Here is an 18,148-nt window from a genome sequence, read left to right on the forward strand (position 1 = left end):
GACTTCTCTATAGCTTCCAACACACGTTGGCAGAGGTGAAACCGCTACCACGGTAAGCGTCCTTCACAGCTTTGCCGCCGGCCGCTGCCCTTTGAGTTGATAAACTGTGTGTTGTCCCCATTTGTTTATTCTGTTTGTCACCAAGTCCAAATCAATACAGCGCCAGCCCTCTCGCCCTCTGGACTGGCGCACAGTCCAGGACTACACACTCCTTGGGAACCTTTTGGAAAGCGGCGAGACTGGCACGATGATGGCGACTGGACCACTGCTGCTAGCTTTGAGCATCACGGCACTGGCGTGGGGAGTGCACGGGAAGGTACAGTACGTCTGCAGTCAACCCCAGGTTATAAATGTAGAATATTGTGTGACCCTTAAAAAAAAAATATATATATATGATCATTTGAACTTTAAAAATTAAAATGGTGTTTGAAAAGTGTCATGGAAGGCAGTTGGAGACACTTTGATGTGTAAATTGTGAAGAGCCACATCCCCAGTTACGAGGGTGTGCACACTTTTGCAGCCACCTTATCTCTGATGTTTATTATTACTTCACCTCTGGATAAGATGGTTTTTTTCTGATTGAGTGTAAAGGTTAAAGGTTATATTAATACTTGGCCTCTTTTTTATGTCACAAACATAGTATTTGATTGGGGGGGTGTAGACTTTTTATATGCATTATTTATTGTAAAACGACATAGGCTGATGGCCCTGGATGATTGTTTGTTTTCAGAAAGATGTATCGGGCAGTGCCGCCGTGTACCTGGGCCAGTCGAGAGACGCGTGGAAGCCGCTTATTCACATCACAGTCAACCTTACCAAAATAAGAGAGTGAGTGCATGAACGTGTGCGTGGGCGCGTTAGGTCATGCCTCCGTTTGGGATTGTTTGTTCATTTTTAAAATACATTCTATCATTTAAAATACATATTATGATGTAATATAAAAAAATATATAATACGTATAATGTTAAAAAAAAAGGCATTCTATATTATAAAATGTATGTTATAATATAAAGAATATAATCAATCAAGATTTTAAAAATAATTGTTAACTAAGTTTGAGATCCTGTTGATCATTTCCGGGTTCTCCTGCCGTGACCCTTTTTATGCTCTTGTTTAGCATCAAGTCGTCCTTTCAGCTGAGGACGTACGACCCGGAGGGGATCATCTTCTACGGGGACACCAAAGATGGTAAGGACTGGTTCATTTTGTCCCTGAAAGACGGCATCCCGCTCATGCAGATCAGCCGCAGCGGCGTCCTCGTCAACGTGGCGGGCGGGCCCAAGCTCAACGACGGGCGGTGGCACACGGTGAGTAACGGCACGGCACGTTTGCTCCGTCTGCAATGTATTGGCAGCGCTTTGCTTCTTTCCACATTTTGCTATGTTCAGTCTCAGATCACAAGGCCCATACGTAACAAAATGTGGAACCGGTGAAATCCTCTGATTGCACTTTTTTTCTTCCTTACCCTGGTCAAGCTGGAGCTGAGCAACCACGGCCATTTTGTAGTCCTGGACGTGGACGGCTCGCGGGGGCTGTTCATGGGTGTCAGGTCCGACACCTTGGAGGAGGTGATTTCGGGGTCCCTTCGACTGGCACTTGGCGGGATCCTGATTCCGAGAGAGAGATTGTTTGTTGAGGTAGTGCAAGACGGCGGTCTGTTGAAGACCCTGTAAAGTCATTTTTGTGATTTCTTGAAATGCATTTGAAGAGAATTGTTAAGACACGGACGGCCTGGGCGGGGCTAAAACCGAGCCGCATGTAGGCCATCTGAAAGTCGTCATTCCCTCTGTGGCTATCCACACAACAGACACTTAGGGGAAAGTTAGCTGTTGATTAGCTGTTAGCTGTTTGCTAGCCGACCAGCTCCCTGCTAAAAATCAAAAAGCAAGCTTTTTGTTTTCATACTGGTTTTGCCGGTGTCACGAACGAGACGAGCAAAGGCAGCACAGGGTCTTTCAAATGCCTGTTTTTTGTCTTTGCAGTTTGAGCCGCAAATGGACGCCTGCGTGCGGGAAGGCCGCTGGCTTAACCTCAGCATCCCCTGGGAGACGGATGCCGAAGAGCTCCGGCCGTGCTATCAAAACATCCGACCGGGCAGCTTCTTCCCCGGGAACGGATTGGCCATTGTCAACGCATCAGGTGTGAAAACAAAACCGGATTGGAGTTGGCAGTAACAAGGCTTGCTCTGATCGACCAATCAGAAGACGGAAACGTGCTGATGTCATCAAGGGCCAGTGCTCTGGCCCTGCCAGGGTGAAACTGCCATCCGATTGGTGAACAAAATATTGCAACTACATCGTTTACATCCACCAGCACGACTGATTTTGATTCTTGGGCAGATTAGATTGACATGGCAACACATAGAGGCGGAAATCGGATTGGACAAGAAAAATCTAAATGTCCTCCCGCTTCGAAATCAGGGTATTTCATGGACTCAGTCATGTCATTTTGTGTCTCTTGAGCAGTCCTGCAGGCAGACCCCGAACGCAGTGTGACGATCGAATTGTGGGGAGATTTCACGAAAATGGACGGGACTATCTTAAGCGTCAGGACTCCTGGACAACCGCTCGTGTTTTCTTTGAGTGCCCATAATAACACAAAGGTATGCACGTGAACGGAGATATTTTCAGGAATAGCCAGACAACCAAAGATTGACACTTTTTTTTTCCCAATTTGCAGATAGTAACACTCTTATTCGGTGGTCATGTCCTGAGTCTGAAAGACAACTTCAAGAGGCTGGCCATGACCTTTGGAACCGATTCGCTAGAAGTGAGACACGGTGGAGATGAATCACATTTCCTCAGCCCGCTTAAGAATTCCGGGCTGTTGGACGAATTGAGAGGAAGCCACATTGCCATCGGCGGCCTCCTTGGTAAGATTCAGAAATACAGCTCGACTTACGAACGAGTTTTGGGATCGCAAGCCGTCCGAGCCGAAAGTATTTCAGTGCGTTGGACAAGGTGACACAACAACTCACAAATGAACCTCATTATGAAAACAAATGTGTACCTTCAGCTACACATTGACAAAAGCATCTTTCAGTTGTAATGACATTATTAACCACTAGATGGCAGGAATTGAAGTAAGGTTCAGGTGATTTTAGTGAAACCGATTAAATTCACGTCGTCGCAGAACGGTCATTCACTGCGCCGCTGTCCTTACTTTGCTCCTCAGGCGAAGACGACGCCGGCTCCCACTTCTTGAAGGGCTGCCTGGAGAAGGTCCAGATCCAAGGAAAGGATGTGGACTTTGATCGGGCTATCAAACACCAGTCCATCTCCTCTCACAGCTGCCCCATATGAATCACAAGCATTTGGTCTTGCTTAGCAAAAGACTACATAATTCAGACTTTTGATACTGACATATTTGGGATAACTGTACTAGCTAGACTCTAAATTGTTAGCCATGTACAATAGTGAATAAAATGCTTTAATCTTGGACCAAGCTGATAATGTGTGGCGTTCCTGCTCCCTCTAGTGGATATTTTAATATAACGTTTAGATTACGTCATTCGTTCTTCGAGTAACGCTTTAATAATTCTTTATAGGATAGGTTCTATTTGTTGCTTTATATACATATAAAACCGAATCTTTGTCCTGGTAAATTTCTAATAAAATGTTCACCCTCAAAGTAAAATATGAAATGACCAGGCGTGGCTCAATTTTATTATTGAACAATCATTTTTATTATAGGTTAGAATGTTTATCTACAAAATAATTTTTTTATGGGCAAAAAAAAATCAATTCACATAAACATACATATAATTTACATATACTGCGCTAATGTAATGAAAGTAAATAAAAACTGATACTGAAGCGATGAAAAATAAAATGAACGAATATTTTACAGCAAGGCACTCATTTATGTTAGTTACAACATTTATGTAGGTTGAAAAAGCAAAATAAACCCTTGAAAAACAGACCACAATTCAGGAGTAAACAGCGGTCGGGCGTTTGCCGTAAATGAGCCTTTGCTATGACGTCACCGTCGCAACCCTGCGTGATGTCGTGCAAACTGGCCGCCCCCTAAAGATGGCGGCGGAGCTGCATCCCCGGAGTGGAAAGCTGGTCGGCCTGTCCAACTCCAACCGCACCGCCCGGCGCAACCAGCCGGTTCAGGAGTTCAACCACGGCCTGGTGCTCAGCAAGGAGCCGCTGAGGGACCGGGACGTCTTCACTGTCCGTATCGACAAGAAGGTACAAAGTAGCGCTAGACTGCCCCCCGCCATTGCCGCCACCGCCGCTGCTGCCTGCTCGGAGCGGGGCGGGCGGGGGTTGATGAAACGGGGAATGCTTGGACAGTGCTCGCTGGGACGGACGGGGTGGACGGTCCGCGTCTCCCTCCCCGCTGCCTCCTTGACAGCGGCTCTTCACTACGTCGCTTTTGTTGTTTGAGCCATAATCATCTTGCAGTGTAAATGTTTGCGTTGGTCACTTTGCCATCGATCCAGTGTGTTAGTTAGCCATGCTAATGAGGTGCTTGCTGGCGAACAAACTCGGGGAGGATCTCAATTGAGCTCGCTAATGCAGCTCGGCTTTGCATTTGTTGTCTCTCGTTAGCTCCTCGGCTTACGTCTTGGTCAATGGACCTTTTTATCATGACGTCACCCCCGTACTTCCGGGTGGCAGGAGCTCCGACGGCACATCGCTTAACGAACTCTTGAGTGATTGGGAAAACAACGTTGTTCTTATTCATTAAAAAAAAAAAAAATCTGCTCCTGTTTTTGGTATCGTGTCAAGTGAGGTCAAAATGTTGGAGGCAAACGCAATCCGTGTACAATTTGCATTTCAACAGTTGATTGCCTTTTTTTTGTTGCTTGGATTATTGGCACGAGCCTTCTCATTTGGTGACTATTGTATACGTATTTATATGATATTTGTGAAAATGCCCTCCACAACATAGATGATGTCAATTTGGTTCCTAGTCTGACTCTTTAGAGGAGTTAAGAGTGGATCAATGGCATTTCGGTTGATTTCAACGTGGAGAAAAACTCGATTTTACATGTCAACCAATTAATCGACAAATTTACCCACAGAACAAATGAAACTTGGAAGTCGAGGTACAACATGTGGATTGTTGGCACCCCTGTCTTAATAAAGAGAAAAATAAGCCACACTGGCCACAGAAGATCTCACAAGAGTGAAGATCTTCTCTACATTTTTGGACATCTGACCTTGTGGGTGATAATGAATCCAGCCCATGTGATTTTCCTCGGCCTCTTGCGCATATAACCCGTCAGAAAATCGATGGCGTTCCATCAAAGTGCATCCAGACAGGCCCTGTTATTCATCCCACTCAGCTCCACAGGAAGTGGAGGCAATTTTCATTTTGGGACGACAGGGAACACCTGCAACTCCCTTAGTCCCTGAAAATATCATCTCATTTTTGTGCTCAAGAAAAGTCACGATAAATGCTGCTGCAGTGAGCTTTTAATTCTTTCTTGCTTTTTTGAGATCTTGTGGTTTGTTGGCGGTCCTTGAACGCACCTCGTTGTTATGTTTCTGCTTTGTGCAATTAGTTCCTAGTCTCCGCCGTCAATTTCCATGCATTCCCCGACTTTCATTGTCGTGCGTAAACGCCCAAAAGTCATTTTTACGACTTCCACCGTTTACATAAAGCGCTTGAGTTCTTCTTGATTTGTGACGTCGCATCAGTTTCACGCTAGTCAAGTGAGCTCCCTCAGTCGGCGCAAAGTCGATACCTTCTAAATGATTCAATGGAAAATTGATTCTAAAAAAGATTCGATTGATGAGCGCTGTGTTTATGTAACATTGATGCACGCTAAATGGTCCCAAATTAAGAATGAGTAGTCTCGCCCGATCCTCGATTCATTCATACCTCGATGAGTTCACAACTTTCGTCTGCTGTGTTTGAGTGCCTCGCATCGGCGTCGGCCTCAATGTCATGCTCAAGGTCATTTTCCTGCGTGTGTGCGTGTCGCCAGCCGATTTGGCTTGAGCTGTGCAGCCGGCACCACGTTGGTAAGTGTTAGCCAACTTATCCTATGCGTACAGGATTGAGGATGTTTTGAAATCATTTTCTTCATGATTGAAAAGACTTTGGCGGTGTGGTAACCTTGCAAAGGCATTTTAAGGCCTCTCGCTGCATCCAAGTCACAACTGCATCGTAGTGGAGTGCAGTTTCAAATTGCAGAGGTTCTATTTATATCTTCCGCTATATATATCGTTATGTTCAATAGCACAATTTGTCGGACGGAGACAGATATGAGTATTCACGCTTATGTAATACTCGCCGATACCTCGAGTGCTTTTGACCTATAGAATGATGAAAACAAACAAAGAGCTTTCCCTCCAATGCTGATGATGGGTGGCCAATGTGTCAAACCAAGTAGCGCCAACTAGTGTCTAGGAGGACTCGTATGATGTCAAATTGTTTATTTATTTATGGCTGGTTTGTTATAAAAAAAACAAATGGGAATAGGACCGGGGAAATTTTTTAATGGTAATTGCGTTATTGGAGAGGAAAAAAAAGGCAATTCTTTTTTTTAATCTTTGAGCCATTTTAGGCAGACAAAACATTTGGGTGGCCGTTTGATTTCAACTTATGCCCAGCTGGCATTTTTGACATCTTCTGCATTTTTTTCACTTTGTGATACTGTCCCGAATATGCTAAAAATGTTTCTTCTATTATACTGCTGCGGTCCCCACCACCAAGACGCCTTCTTTTTTTTTTTTTTTCCTACGCAAGCTACCTTCCTCCCTCACTAAAAATATCTCCGCGGATCATCAAACAAATTGCTTTTATCCACCTGCACGTTTTAGTCCAGCCGCAGCTTAGCAGTGACTCGCAGGCTCCAGCGTGATCCGAGCAAAAAGAAAATGTTTCTCCTATCCTGCGCCGGTTGCTCGTGTTTCTCAGCGTTGCCTTCTCGCAACCCGTCGCAGGTGAACTCGTGGAGCGGCTCCATCGAGATCGGCGTGACCACGCTGGACCCCGCCCTGCTGGACTTCCCGAGCAGCGCCACGGGCCTGAAAGGCGGCTCCTGGATCGTGTCGGGCTGCTCGGTCCTCCGCGACGGCCGCTCGGTGCTGGAGGAGTACGGCCGCGACCTGGATCAGCTGGCCGAGGGCGACCGCGTGGGCATCCAGCGCAGCTCCCGCGGAGAGCTCCACCTATGGGTCAACGGCCAGGACTGCGGCGCGGCCGCCAGCGGCTTGCCCGCCAAGCTGTGGGCGGTGGTGGACCTGTACGGCAAGTGCACGCAGGTGACGGTGGTCAGCTGCGAGCCGCCGCTCGCCTCCGCCGAGCGAGAGATCGTCCTTCGGGAGGAGGAGGAAGAGGACGAGGAAGAGGAGGACGATGGGGTGGTCTGCCGGCTGCGGGAGGATGCGGGCATCGCCGCGCTGATGAATGTGGCAGCGATGAATGGAGTCATGATAGGAGACCAAGGTAAGGGAAGAGAAGGGAAGGGAAAGCCTCGAGCCACACGTCGTTCCATATTTTCAACAAAAAGGAGCAACCCGACAGAATCCGAGCTCGGCAAACGTGCATATGGGCCAAAATTCGTACAAGCAAAAAACAAAGTTGATACAAAATAGCATTCAAACTTGAATCAAAATTCAAAGGCTTTTGTGAAGTTTCAGTGTAAAGTAATTTCTTAATTACATCAATGCAAAAATTCGTACGAGCGAAAAGCAAACAGTTGACGAAAAATAACATTCAAACTTGAATCAAAATTCAAAGGCTTTTGTGAATTTTCAGTGTAAAATGATTTCTTCATTATATCAATGCAAAAATTCATATGAGCCAAAATTAGTCCGAGCAAAAGACAAACAGTTGATGAGAAATAACATTCCAACTTGAATAGAAATTCAAAGGCTTTTGTGAATTTTCAGTGTAAAATGATTTCTTAATGCAATCGATGGGTAGCAAAAATGCTAATGTATGCCTTCCCCCCCCCCCTTCTTGTTGTCATCAGTGCCTGAGCTTAGTTGCGGTCACAGCAGACCAGACAAGTTCCCCAACAACCTGGAGCCAGACGCAGGTATGAAAACCTGCCGCTGCCGCCGCCGTGGTGACACGGACTCTACTGATTTTGCTCTTCCCGCTTCTTGTCAGTTCTCACCGAGCACCAGCTCTTTGACGTGTTCAACAACGCGATCGTGTCTTTTTACCGAGCCGAGGATGAGGGCGGAGGGGAAGAAGGCGGCGGCGCCGGCAGTGGCAGCACAGGCACGGGCACGGGAGGGAGCTCGGCCACAGGAAGTGACAACTCCTCGTCGAGGAGCGGCAACAGAGGAAGCACCTTGAGCAATGACAGCGGGGTGGGAGCGGGGGATGCTGGGAACACTAGCAGCAGCCCCGCCGGTAACGGAGGGGGAGGAGGAGCCTCTGCGACGGCGGCGGCGGGCGGCTTGACCACGAACGACGCGTTGCTCTTCCACGAGAAATGCGGCACCTTGATCAAACTGAGCAATAACAACAAGACAGCGGAGAGGAGGCGGCCGCTGGACGAGTTCAACAACGGCGTGGTCATGACCAACCGCCCGTTGCGGCACAACGAGATGTTTGAGGTGAACATTTCTTATTTTTAATTATTTTTAATTATTCTTAATTATTTTATATGTGTGTGTGTATATATATATAATTTATTATACTTTTCTTTATTATTTTTATTATATATAATTTATTATACATTTATTTATTATTTTTAGTTCCCATATTTAAAAAAAAAAAAAAAGCATTAAAAAAACTATTACTATTTCATCAAATGATTTAAATAATATGTTTATTATGAATTTGGGAAAATGTTTTTTTTATCAGATCCGCATCGATAAACTGGTGGACAAGTGGTCGGGCTCCATTGAGATCGGCGTGACCACGCACATCCCAAGCAATCTGGATTATCCTGCCACCATGACCAATCTGCGTTCAGGTACCGCACGCGTGCACGCGACAAGGGTCGCCGAGCGAGCCAGCGAATGATGTCACCCTCATCATTGGCAGGCACAATCATGATGAGCGGCTGCGGCATCCTGACCAACGGCAAAGGCACGCGACGGGAGTACTGCGAGTTTAGCCTGGATGAACTACAGGTTTGCTCGCACGCACGCACGCACGCACGCACTTTATAGTAGAGAAGATGTTTTTTTATACTCCCAGGCTGCTTGCTTGATTTGTTAACAAAAAATGCTGCATTTGTTTGATATACATAATGAATTTCTGATCTTGTCGTTTCCCAGTTTTATTTGTAAAGTCAATATTTGCAAATACAATATTGACAAATATTTGGTCAGATTTTTTATGAATTTATTTTTACTCATAAACCCATCTCGGTGTAAGATAATGACATTCAAACACCTCCACTCTCCCAAAAAGGATTTTTGAGTCAAACTGACATATAATAGTCAAATGTTTTTTCTGTCACTTTGTTTTTTGCAAATATTGAGGTATCCCCCCCAAAAATGTCATTTGTTTTTATATATTTTTAAATGAATTCGACAATTAATGGGTTCTCAGAATCATTTGTTTTATAGATTTTTTTTAATTAATTGGACAATTAATGGGTTATCAGAGCCATTTGTTTTTATATATTTTTTCAAATGAATAGGACGACGAATGGGTTATCCGAATCATTTGTTTTTAATATATATTTTTTCAATTCATTGGACCTTTAATGGGTTATCAGAACCATTTGTTTTTATACATTTTTTAACATGAATTGAACAATTTTGCTCTGTCAACATGGTACCCGTTTAAGAACGGGCATGAAGGTGTCTTTGCGTTTCTTGTCAGGAGGGCGATCACATCGGACTGATGCGCAAAGCCAGCGGGGCGCTTCATTTCTACATCAACGGCATCGACCAAGGTGAGATGAACTCACGGCCTTGTGAAACAAACGCCACCGTCGGAACGGGTCCAGAGTCTGTAAGGAGGTCCTGTCCTTTTGAAGGTGTGGCGGCAGCGCAGACCCCCGGCGTGGTTTACGGGGTGGTGGACCTCTACGGCATGGCCGTCAAGGTCACCATTGTCCACAACCACAACCACAGCGAGCGCCTCCGCCGCAACAACGCCATCATGCGGGCCATGTCGCCTGACGTGGGCCGGCCCAGGCCCGCCCTCACCCCGGACGCCGACGCGGCTGAGCGCCTGCTCTTCCACGCCAACTGCGGCCAGAAAGCCGCCATCATCAGCGACGGCAGGACGGCGCTCAGGCCACAGTGAGCTGCTCACTTTCTTTTATTAAATGAAATGAAATATGAATTATTATTGATGTAAATGTTCTCACACGGAATTTGCCTCTCGCCAGTGCCACGGACGACTTCAATCACGGCGTGGTGCTGAGCAGCAGGCCGCTGCGCTCCAACGAAGTGTTTCAGGTTCGGATCGACAAGATGGTGGACAAGTGGGCGGGCTCCATTGAAATCGGTGTCACCACGCACAACCCCGCCTACCTGCAGCTCCCCTCCACCATGACCAACCTGCGCTCAGGTAAATCTAAAAAAAAAAAAAAAAAGGTCTTAGCAATGGTCTTGATTGTTCCAAACTGTCTTGTTTTTTTTTTTCTTATCTCTAGGGACATGGATGATGACAGGAAACGGTGTGATGCACAATGGAACAACAATTCTGGATGAATACGGACACAACCTCGATCGCCTCAAAGTGTGTAAAAAAAAAAAATCTATATTGGGCGGGGTTGTCCATTAAATATTTTAAAGACAGATGATTATTTTTTTCCATTTCTGCTGATTTCTTTTTTTTTTTTTTACACAATAGCTTCTTTCAACATACCGTAATTTTCGGACTATAAGTCGCACCGGAGTATAAGTCGCACCAGCCATAAAATGCCCAAAAAAGTGAAAAAAAAACCCCCATATATATGTATATAAATCGCTCCTGAGTATAAGTCGCCCCCCCACCCAAACTATGAAAAAAACCCGCGACTTATAGTCCGAAAATTACGGTAATAGAAACTCAAGCATGCTGCCCAAAATCTGCCATTTTTACAAATGTATTTCTCTGTTGTTAAACATATTCCATAGTCATGTCAAATATTCAAATCAAATATTTGGCCTGTCACTCATACCTTTATGATCTCAAGCATTATTCATGGTATATTATTGTCAGTTAATCAATCATCCGAATTCTTTACAGCGCATTTTTAATTTTTTCCCTATCTGAATCTTCTAACGATTGTCTCCCCCAGGCGGGCGACACCGTCGGCGTGGTGCGCAAAGAAGACGGCAGCTTGCACTTCTTTGTCAACGGCGTGGCTCAGGGCCCGGCGGCTTGGAACGTGCCCCCCAGCGTCTACGCCGTGGTGGACCTCTACGGCCAGGCCGCTCAGGCCACCATCATGGACGACATGGGTGAGGGCGGGAGGCCCACCACCGGCGCACGACTCGTCCGCTCGTTCCGGTCGAGCATTGCCCTTTGTTTGTGCTCCTCAGTGGACCTCCCCCCGCTTCCCGAGGACAGCTCCGAAGGACCGGCGGCCGTGTCCCCCGGGAGCCCTTGCTCGGTTCTGGGCGCCGCCACCGACCTGCGTTTCCACCACCTGCACGGCACCAACGCCGTCATCACCAACGGGGGGCGCACGGCCCTGCGCCAGAACTGCCGCAGCGAGTTCAACGACGCCATCGTCATTTCCAACAGGCGAGGGCGGCGAAGAGACACCACGGCGTTTCCGTCCCGTCCGCGCGCTAAGTCGCGTCCCTCGACCTCTCGTTGCAGGTGCCTTCGAGACGGAGAGCTTTTTGAAATCATCATTCAGAAGATGGTAGACCGCTGGTCGGGTTCAATCGAAGCAGGTCGGGAGCTTGCGGGATCCGGAAGGTTGCCCTTGGAGCTTCTCCAACACCAGACGTGTGCGTCTTTGCGTGCAGGCGTGACTGCCATCAGGCCGGAAGAGCTTGAGTTTCCCAACACCATGACTGACATTGACTACGACACATGGATGCTCAGGTATGCCGAGCAAAGTTTCAAAAGGCAAATTGGGCTCGGCTCCCGTCACTTGACTTTGGTCTGGTTCGTCTCAGCGGGACGGCCATCATGCAGGACGGCAACACCATGCGCAACAACTACGGCTGCGATCTGGACTCGCTGACGTCGGGCTCGCGCATCGGCATGATGCGCTCGCCAATCGGCGACCTTCATTATTACATCAATGGCGTGGACCAGGGGGTCGCCTGCTCCGGTCTGCCGCCAGGTCTGACGAAGAGAAAATTCCTCTTGGTTTTGTTTTGAGTAGTATTGGACAATTTCTCCCTCCCCCCCTCAGATGTGTTTGCGGTGATCGACCTGTACGGTCAGTGCGTTCAGGTGTCCATCACCAGCTCCTCTGGCCCTCTGGACAACAGCTTGTGCACCAGCAACATCACCGAGAAGAGCTTCCCAATCCACTCTCCAGGTGGGAATGACACGGCATCTCGGAGCCAAACGATTTGCTGACTGCCTCGTCGTGTGTGTGTGTGCGTGTGCGTGTTTGCATAGCGGCAGGAGTCGCCCACAGGTTCCACGGCAAACACGGTAAGAACGTGGTGCTGCTCGGCGAGGGCTGCCAGGCCATCCGAGCGGGGGGTTACGCCCACGGCATCGTTTTCAGCGCCAAGGAGCTCAAAGTGGATGAGCTGTTTGAGGTGCCCGCTTCGTCAGCCGCTTAAAGTACCTCGTTGGGAACGAACGTAAAATGACTTTTTTTTCTTTTTTTTTCTGCAGGTGAGGATCGACGAGCTGGACGAGCAGTGGTGCGGTTCGCTGCACGTGGGCCTGAGTACGCTGCCGCCCCCCGAGCTCCCGTCGTGCCCGCTGTCCGGCTTCTCCCCCTCCCTCCCGCAGCTCCGCTCCAAGGTCACCTGGCTGCTCTGCGGCTCCGAGGTCCGGCGCAACGGCGTGCTGCAGCGGCAGAACTACGGCTGCTCCTTGGACCGGCTGACGGTGAGCCACGCGACGCTCGCCTTGTTGTCGGTCGGTCGGACACGCGTGAACACATTTGTGGCTTAGGTCGGCAACCGTGTGGGCGTGAAGAGATGCGGCGACGACACCATGCACGTCTTTATTGACGGCGAGGACATGGGCCCCGCGGCCACTGCCGTCGCCAAGGTAACCTTTAAAAAACGGACACGCTTTACACACGCACTCTTGGGACGTGCAATCAGTTCCTTTTGTTTTCTGTAAATAGATTTTTTATGTAATATACATTGATAATATATATTCTATAATACATACTATATTATGTATAATAATATATATATTTTTTTATATATTAATTTGTTTTTTTTTTCTTTCCCCCCCAAGAATGTGTACGCAGTCTTGGACCTGTACGGGCAGATTACGGCGGTGTCCATCGTCAGCTCCACGCTGCTTGAGGACGCGGAAGGCGTCAAAGTGCCGTCACTCTCCTCTGGAAGCTGCAGTGAAGGAGAGGATGACGGCACGCCCGTCACAGAGGTGCACCACAATAGAAAAAATAAAAAAAATTTGGGCCACCACCAGTTATGAAAACAAAAGTACTGCCGTACCTCATGTAAGTGAAACCTTAGTTGTTGGTTCCAGGCGGAAAGTGAGCCGTGCGCGCCGGTGCCCACCGCCATGGCCTTCCTGGAAAACCACGGCAAGAACATCCAGCTGTCCAACCAGAAGCTGACGGCGGCCAGAGTGTCCAGCTACAACCAGGGCCTGCTGGTCACCGCTCAACCTCTCAACCAGCAGCAGCTCTTCCAGGTATCTGTCAACCGGGCGCCGCCGCTCTTCCACGTCGCTGATGTCCTCTTTGATGTCCAGTTTCAGATCGACCGCCTCAATCCGTCGTGGACGTCGTCGCTTTCGCTGGGGGTGATCGGTCACTCCCCGGACCGGCTCAACTTCCCTTCCACGGCGTGTTGCCTCAAACGATCGGCGTGGCTGCTGCAGAGGGACTCCGTTTTCCACAATTCCCTCAAAGTAGACGCACCAAAAAAAAAAAAAAAAGTCCCAGATTACCGATCGGCAAATTTAGCGCGATTCGTCTTCCTCCTCAGATATGTGAGAACTACGGTCCTAACTTGGACACGTGTCCTGAGGGGACGGTGTTGGGTCTGCTGGTGGACGCCAACAGTTGTCTCCACCTCTACGTCAACGGCATGGACCAGGGTGTGGCGGCGCAGGACATTCCCTCCCCTTGCTACCCCTTCATCGACCTCTACGGCCAATGCGAACAGGTACGCACGCACGTGTGAGACATGGCATCGAAACGGGCGTCAATCAACACCTCAACTCTTTGTGTCAACCTGTCAGGTTACCATAGTAACAAACAACGTGCCGGCCGTGGGTGGAGAAGGTGGCGACGCCCGCTGTCAGTGCGACATGGAAAAGGCCGACATGGTTGACGGTACATGACTGAAAATGTTTTGGAAATGTCGACTGATTCGTGGTATTTTTTTCTTATTATATTATCTTTAATTTGGAATGTTATATGTTGAATATTTTATATTTATATACATTTATTTTGTATTTATTTATATTATATTTATATATATTTGTTTGTTTTTTCTAGTTCTTGTGTACTACTTTTTCCCCTCCCTTTTTGAAACACAACACAAAACAAATATATATATATATACACTACCGTTCAAAAGTTTGGGGTCACAAAATTGTTTGGGTGACCCCAAACTTTTGAACGGAAGTGTAAATATTATTATAATAAAATATTATGAATTAAATATTATAAATTATATCATATTTGTATAAGATTATATATAATCTATGAATATAAGTATACATATATATTATAAGATTTTTTACACAGAAGATTATATATAAAATCTATAAATAATTATCTAAATAAATATATACACTACCGTTCAAATGTTTGGGGTCACCAAACTTTTGAGCGGTAGTATATATATATATATATATATATATAATATATTAAGCCGAAAAATCGGCTAGCTAAAAAAATAAAAAAATATATATATTTTTTTATTTTATTTTTTTTTTAGCCGATTTTTCGCTCTGTTGTAAATTTAAAACAGACACATGGGCTACTCGTGTTGTCCTTGGATAATATTTGCAGTTATCCAAACCTTAGCTTTTGAAAGGCCTCGTCAATCAACCCAAAGAGTGGTGGCAAAGACCTCATTTTCCTTTATTTTGTTGCTCCCGCAGGAATCAAAGAGAGCGTGTGCTGGACACCCCCTCCCGAGGTCAACCCCAACAAGTCCTGCGAGTACCAGGCACTGTGCTCCCGCTTCAAGGACCTCCTCACCATACCAGGTGATTGACAAGTCAAGCACCGTAGCTCGGGTACAAACACTTCTTTTCATCATGCGTAACCGTCGTCACTTTGTCCACGGCGTCAGATGGCTACTTCAGCGAAGACGCCAAGTACAACCTGTGCTACTGCGAGTCCTGCCACAAGCTGCGAGGGGACGAGGCTTATTACAAGAGGGGAGAGCCGCCACGGGACTACGCGCTGCCTTTTGGATGGTGCTGCTTCGCTCTCAGGTGACCAGGATTTCAGTCTCTTTTACTTGGCTAAAAGCGTTTTGGCTCAGGGCTCGACTTGACTGTGAGCATCTTTTTTCTCCAGGCCTCTTTCATGAGTTTATTTTTTTAGTAATTCTGCTGAACTCCGATTTAAAATCTTGATTGTCATCGCTTCATTTTTATGATTATTTTGCCAGATGCCGCTTGTTTTGGAACGGATCGACGGCATTGCCATTCACTTCAGAGGGCAAAGTTGATTTGAGTCACGCTGTACTGTAAAAATCCACAAATCATTTCTTGTGACTCGCTCGATCCGGCTCGATGCAGCAACTCGCATGAAATTGAGAGGTCGAACTCACGGCTCGCCTTTCTCATTGGTAGGATCAAGCCGCACTGCGAGGTTTCCACGGCACTGAAGAAATGGCACATCGCCTACCACGGCACCAGCGTCGGGGCCCTGCGCCGCACACTGGACCACAGCCAGCTGCTTCCTGGTGCGCAGTCACGACACACGCCCGCCCGCCCGCCTCTTTCCGCCCCACCTCACGCTTGACCGTACCGATGAATTGTCACCGCAGGGACGTCATCCATCTTCTCTGTGGCTCCGGCCAAGGCGGAGGGGCCCGACGGCTACGGTGATCGGGAGGAGAACAGCGCCCCCGCTAGGGAGGTGCCCCGAGTGAGACTCTCGCCCACCATGCGCTACTCCGGTTTGGAGACGTTTGCTCCTAAAGTGCAGTAAGTTGACTTTTGATAGTCCCCCAATTCCTTCAAAATGCACTCCTAAAAGGAGGGCGCCCCTACAGTTAGCCACAAACTAACCCACCCGCTTTGGCGCCTTCTCCCCCCGTGCAGATTTCGGGACCCCCGCTCTCACCGCTGCCACCAGGCCCAGGTGGGCTTCCAGGTGTGCGTGCGGCCAGGCTCCTACAAGGCGGGGCCGCAGCAGACGCCGGGCCACGGCGGCGAGCCCCTGGACCCGCGCTTCAGCAACTCCGAGATCGAGTGGATCACCAAAGAGGAGGGCGGCACGCTGCTCTACGGCCTGCTGGTGCGAGTGGAGTGAGCGTTCCCGAGACTTTTGAGAAAGTGACTAGCAAATCCAAGCCCTGCCTTTGAGCAACAGACTCTTGTGGGATCCACTCGATCGGAATGATTGTTTTTCATCTTGGCGGTCGCGAAGAAGAAAGGACACTGCCTGCACTTTATGTTTCGGCATTTTTTTTTTTTTTTTTTTTTTTTTTTTTTTTTAACTGGACAAAATAGCAACACGACACATTTATATTTGTTGAACACCCCGCTTTACAGGCCGTTCAAGTCAGTGGGGCCGTCACTAATTTATGACTGAATCGTTTTTACATGCAAAAAGAGAAAAAAAAAGAGAAAACTTGAATTTTAAGAGTGAGCTTTTACAACTGGCTTGTTTACACGTTGCGTTGGGATCCCGTTTGTTATTACGAGCCTGACCGGATTTCGGTTTCCTCTTCAGCGGCTCTTGTTTCTCACGATCCAGACGAAAAAAAGGGTTTGTCCGGACCTTTTTTATGGAATACACAAAATACACCCAACTAGGGACGGAGCTCCAACTGAGACTGATTTAATACAGTTTGTTTTACGGCTATGCTCGCAACTCAAATAATTATTCCCTCCAAACAAAATTCTAATGTGATTTTTAAAAACTAATCAATTTTAAATCCATATGAATTTTATTCTGCCAAATATTGGAATTGGAATCGACGTTGGGACTAAAAAAAAATCCTGTTGGTCTGACCTAATAATATAGTAAACTAGAATGTAAAAAATCATAAAGGTTTTTTTGGGCGGGGAGAGGAAAGTTAATTCCATTTTTAAAATTTCATGCTTAAAGTTATTGGACAGAAAACAATGGAAATTGCAAGTACGCGACTGAACTGAACTTGTACTCAGGTGAACTGACAGTGGCTGGAGGTCACGTCAGCTGTCGCCACCTAGTGGTGAGGTCCCTGCAGCGCACTGATTTTTGATGGCAACACAAGGCAAAGAAATTGACATCGTAATGGCTTGTAAGGTGGGCCACTTGTAAGGCAAGGTACCACTTGAGTTCAAACTAACTAGGAAAGTAGGATTACTTTTCTATTAGGGCATTGGGGCCATCTTTATGCTATCTTGGGACATTTCAAAATGAGCACAGAAACAGCAAATAGGTTAGTTTTTCAGTGAGTAACAGGCGAGGTATACAAACTTTTTTTTGTTTTTAAACCTTCCAAGTGTTGAAGTCAGAATTACTGTCAAAGCGGGCAACTTCCCACTGCATTTTTTTTTTTTTAATCTTCAAAAGAGTTCACAGTTCAAAAATCATAGAACGTCAACAAATCGTTGAGGCATCATCTGAACAAAAACGTTGAGAATGGTATTAACGAGGGCTTTGAGTTTTTTCTTTGTTTGCGTTCTCAATCCCGGTTGAAGATCAAAAACCGTCTTCGAGCAGCTGGGATCCGGTGAGATCCCAAGGGGTTGGTTGGACAAAAGGAGAAAAACAAAAAAACACAATCAAAAATGTGAAAACTATTTTATGGGTAATTTATGGCCCAGTGCTGCTTTTTAAATTTTTTTTTTTTTCTTTCTGTATGTTGCATTGTATATAAATATCTCCCTGATTTATATAAATATATATATATATAAAAGAAAATAAACTGACAGTATGCACAATTGGATGTGTGTTTTGCTCCAAACCCAAAAATGT

General features: G+C 46.8%; 2 protein-coding genes across 4 annotated transcripts; both read left to right on the plus strand.

Moving 5' to 3' along the window:
• Positions 1–140: 140 nt before the first annotated feature.
• On the plus strand, positions 141–3,446 carry shbg (sex hormone-binding globulin). Its single transcript, XM_037262446.1, has 8 exons — positions 141–316; positions 731–828; positions 1,118–1,307; positions 1,476–1,637; positions 1,983–2,139; positions 2,463–2,602; positions 2,680–2,872; positions 3,175–3,446. Exons 1-8 carry the CDS (start codon positions 248–250, stop codon positions 3,300–3,302), a joined length of 1,137 nt encoding a protein of 378 aa, XP_037118341.1. The 5' UTR covers positions 141–247; the 3' UTR covers positions 3,303–3,446.
• A 564-nt stretch (positions 3,447–4,010) lies between these two features.
• Positions 4,011–17,649, plus strand: neurl4 (neuralized E3 ubiquitin protein ligase 4). Of its 3 annotated transcripts, XM_037262442.1 has the most exons (29): positions 4,032–4,196; positions 6,906–7,410; positions 7,940–8,005; positions 8,080–8,534; positions 8,785–8,896; positions 8,968–9,056; positions 9,757–9,829; positions 9,914–10,181; positions 10,271–10,452; positions 10,538–10,623; positions 11,168–11,330; positions 11,412–11,616; positions 11,695–11,771; positions 11,847–11,925; positions 12,000–12,169; positions 12,242–12,370; positions 12,454–12,599; positions 12,679–12,897; positions 12,964–13,062; positions 13,258–13,410; positions 13,516–13,683; positions 13,744–13,902; positions 13,980–14,159; positions 14,236–14,329; positions 15,106–15,213; positions 15,300–15,444; positions 15,808–15,920; positions 16,005–16,164; positions 16,282–16,492. In XM_037262442.1, exons 1-29 carry the CDS (start codon positions 4,032–4,034, stop codon positions 16,490–16,492), a joined length of 4,779 nt encoding a protein of 1,592 aa, XP_037118337.1. The 3 variants fall into 3 exon arrangements, with proteins under 3 accessions (XP_037118335.1, XP_037118336.1, XP_037118337.1); XM_037262440.1 differs by having other exon boundaries at positions 4,011–4,196; positions 11,695–11,925; positions 16,282–17,649; XM_037262441.1 differs by having other exon boundaries at positions 4,011–4,196; positions 11,695–11,925; positions 12,460–12,599; positions 16,282–17,649.
• The last annotated feature ends 499 nt before the right edge of the window (positions 17,650–18,148 follow it).

Source organism: Syngnathus acus, chromosome 10, assembly GCF_901709675.1.
Source record: "Syngnathus acus chromosome 10, fSynAcu1.2, whole genome shotgun sequence".
Lineage (NCBI taxonomy): Eukaryota > Metazoa > Chordata > Actinopteri > Syngnathiformes > Syngnathidae > Syngnathus > Syngnathus acus.

Excerpts from the sequence above, each read along its gene's own strand:
- shbg (XM_037262446.1), top strand. The coding sequence starts at position 248 with ATGATGGCGACTGGACCACTGCTGCTAGCTTTGAGCATCACGGCACTG. Across the intron at positions 317-730 it reads CGTGGGGAGTGCACGGGAAG|AAAGATGTATCGGGCAGTGC; the intron begins GTACAGTACGTC and ends GTTTGTTTTCAG. Across the intron at positions 2,873-3,174 it reads TGCCATCGGCGGCCTCCTTG|GCGAAGACGACGCCGGCTCC; the intron begins GTAAGATTCAGA and ends TTTGCTCCTCAG.
- neurl4 (XM_037262440.1), top strand. The coding sequence starts at position 4,032 with ATGGCGGCGGAGCTGCATCCCCGGAGTGGAAAGCTGGTCGGCCTGTCC. Across the intron at positions 9,057-9,756 it reads TTAGCCTGGATGAACTACAG|GAGGGCGATCACATCGGACT; the intron begins GTTTGCTCGCAC and ends GTTTCTTGTCAG. Across the intron at positions 12,600-12,678 it reads AAGTGGATGAGCTGTTTGAG|GTGAGGATCGACGAGCTGGA; the intron begins GTGCCCGCTTCG and ends TTTTTTCTGCAG.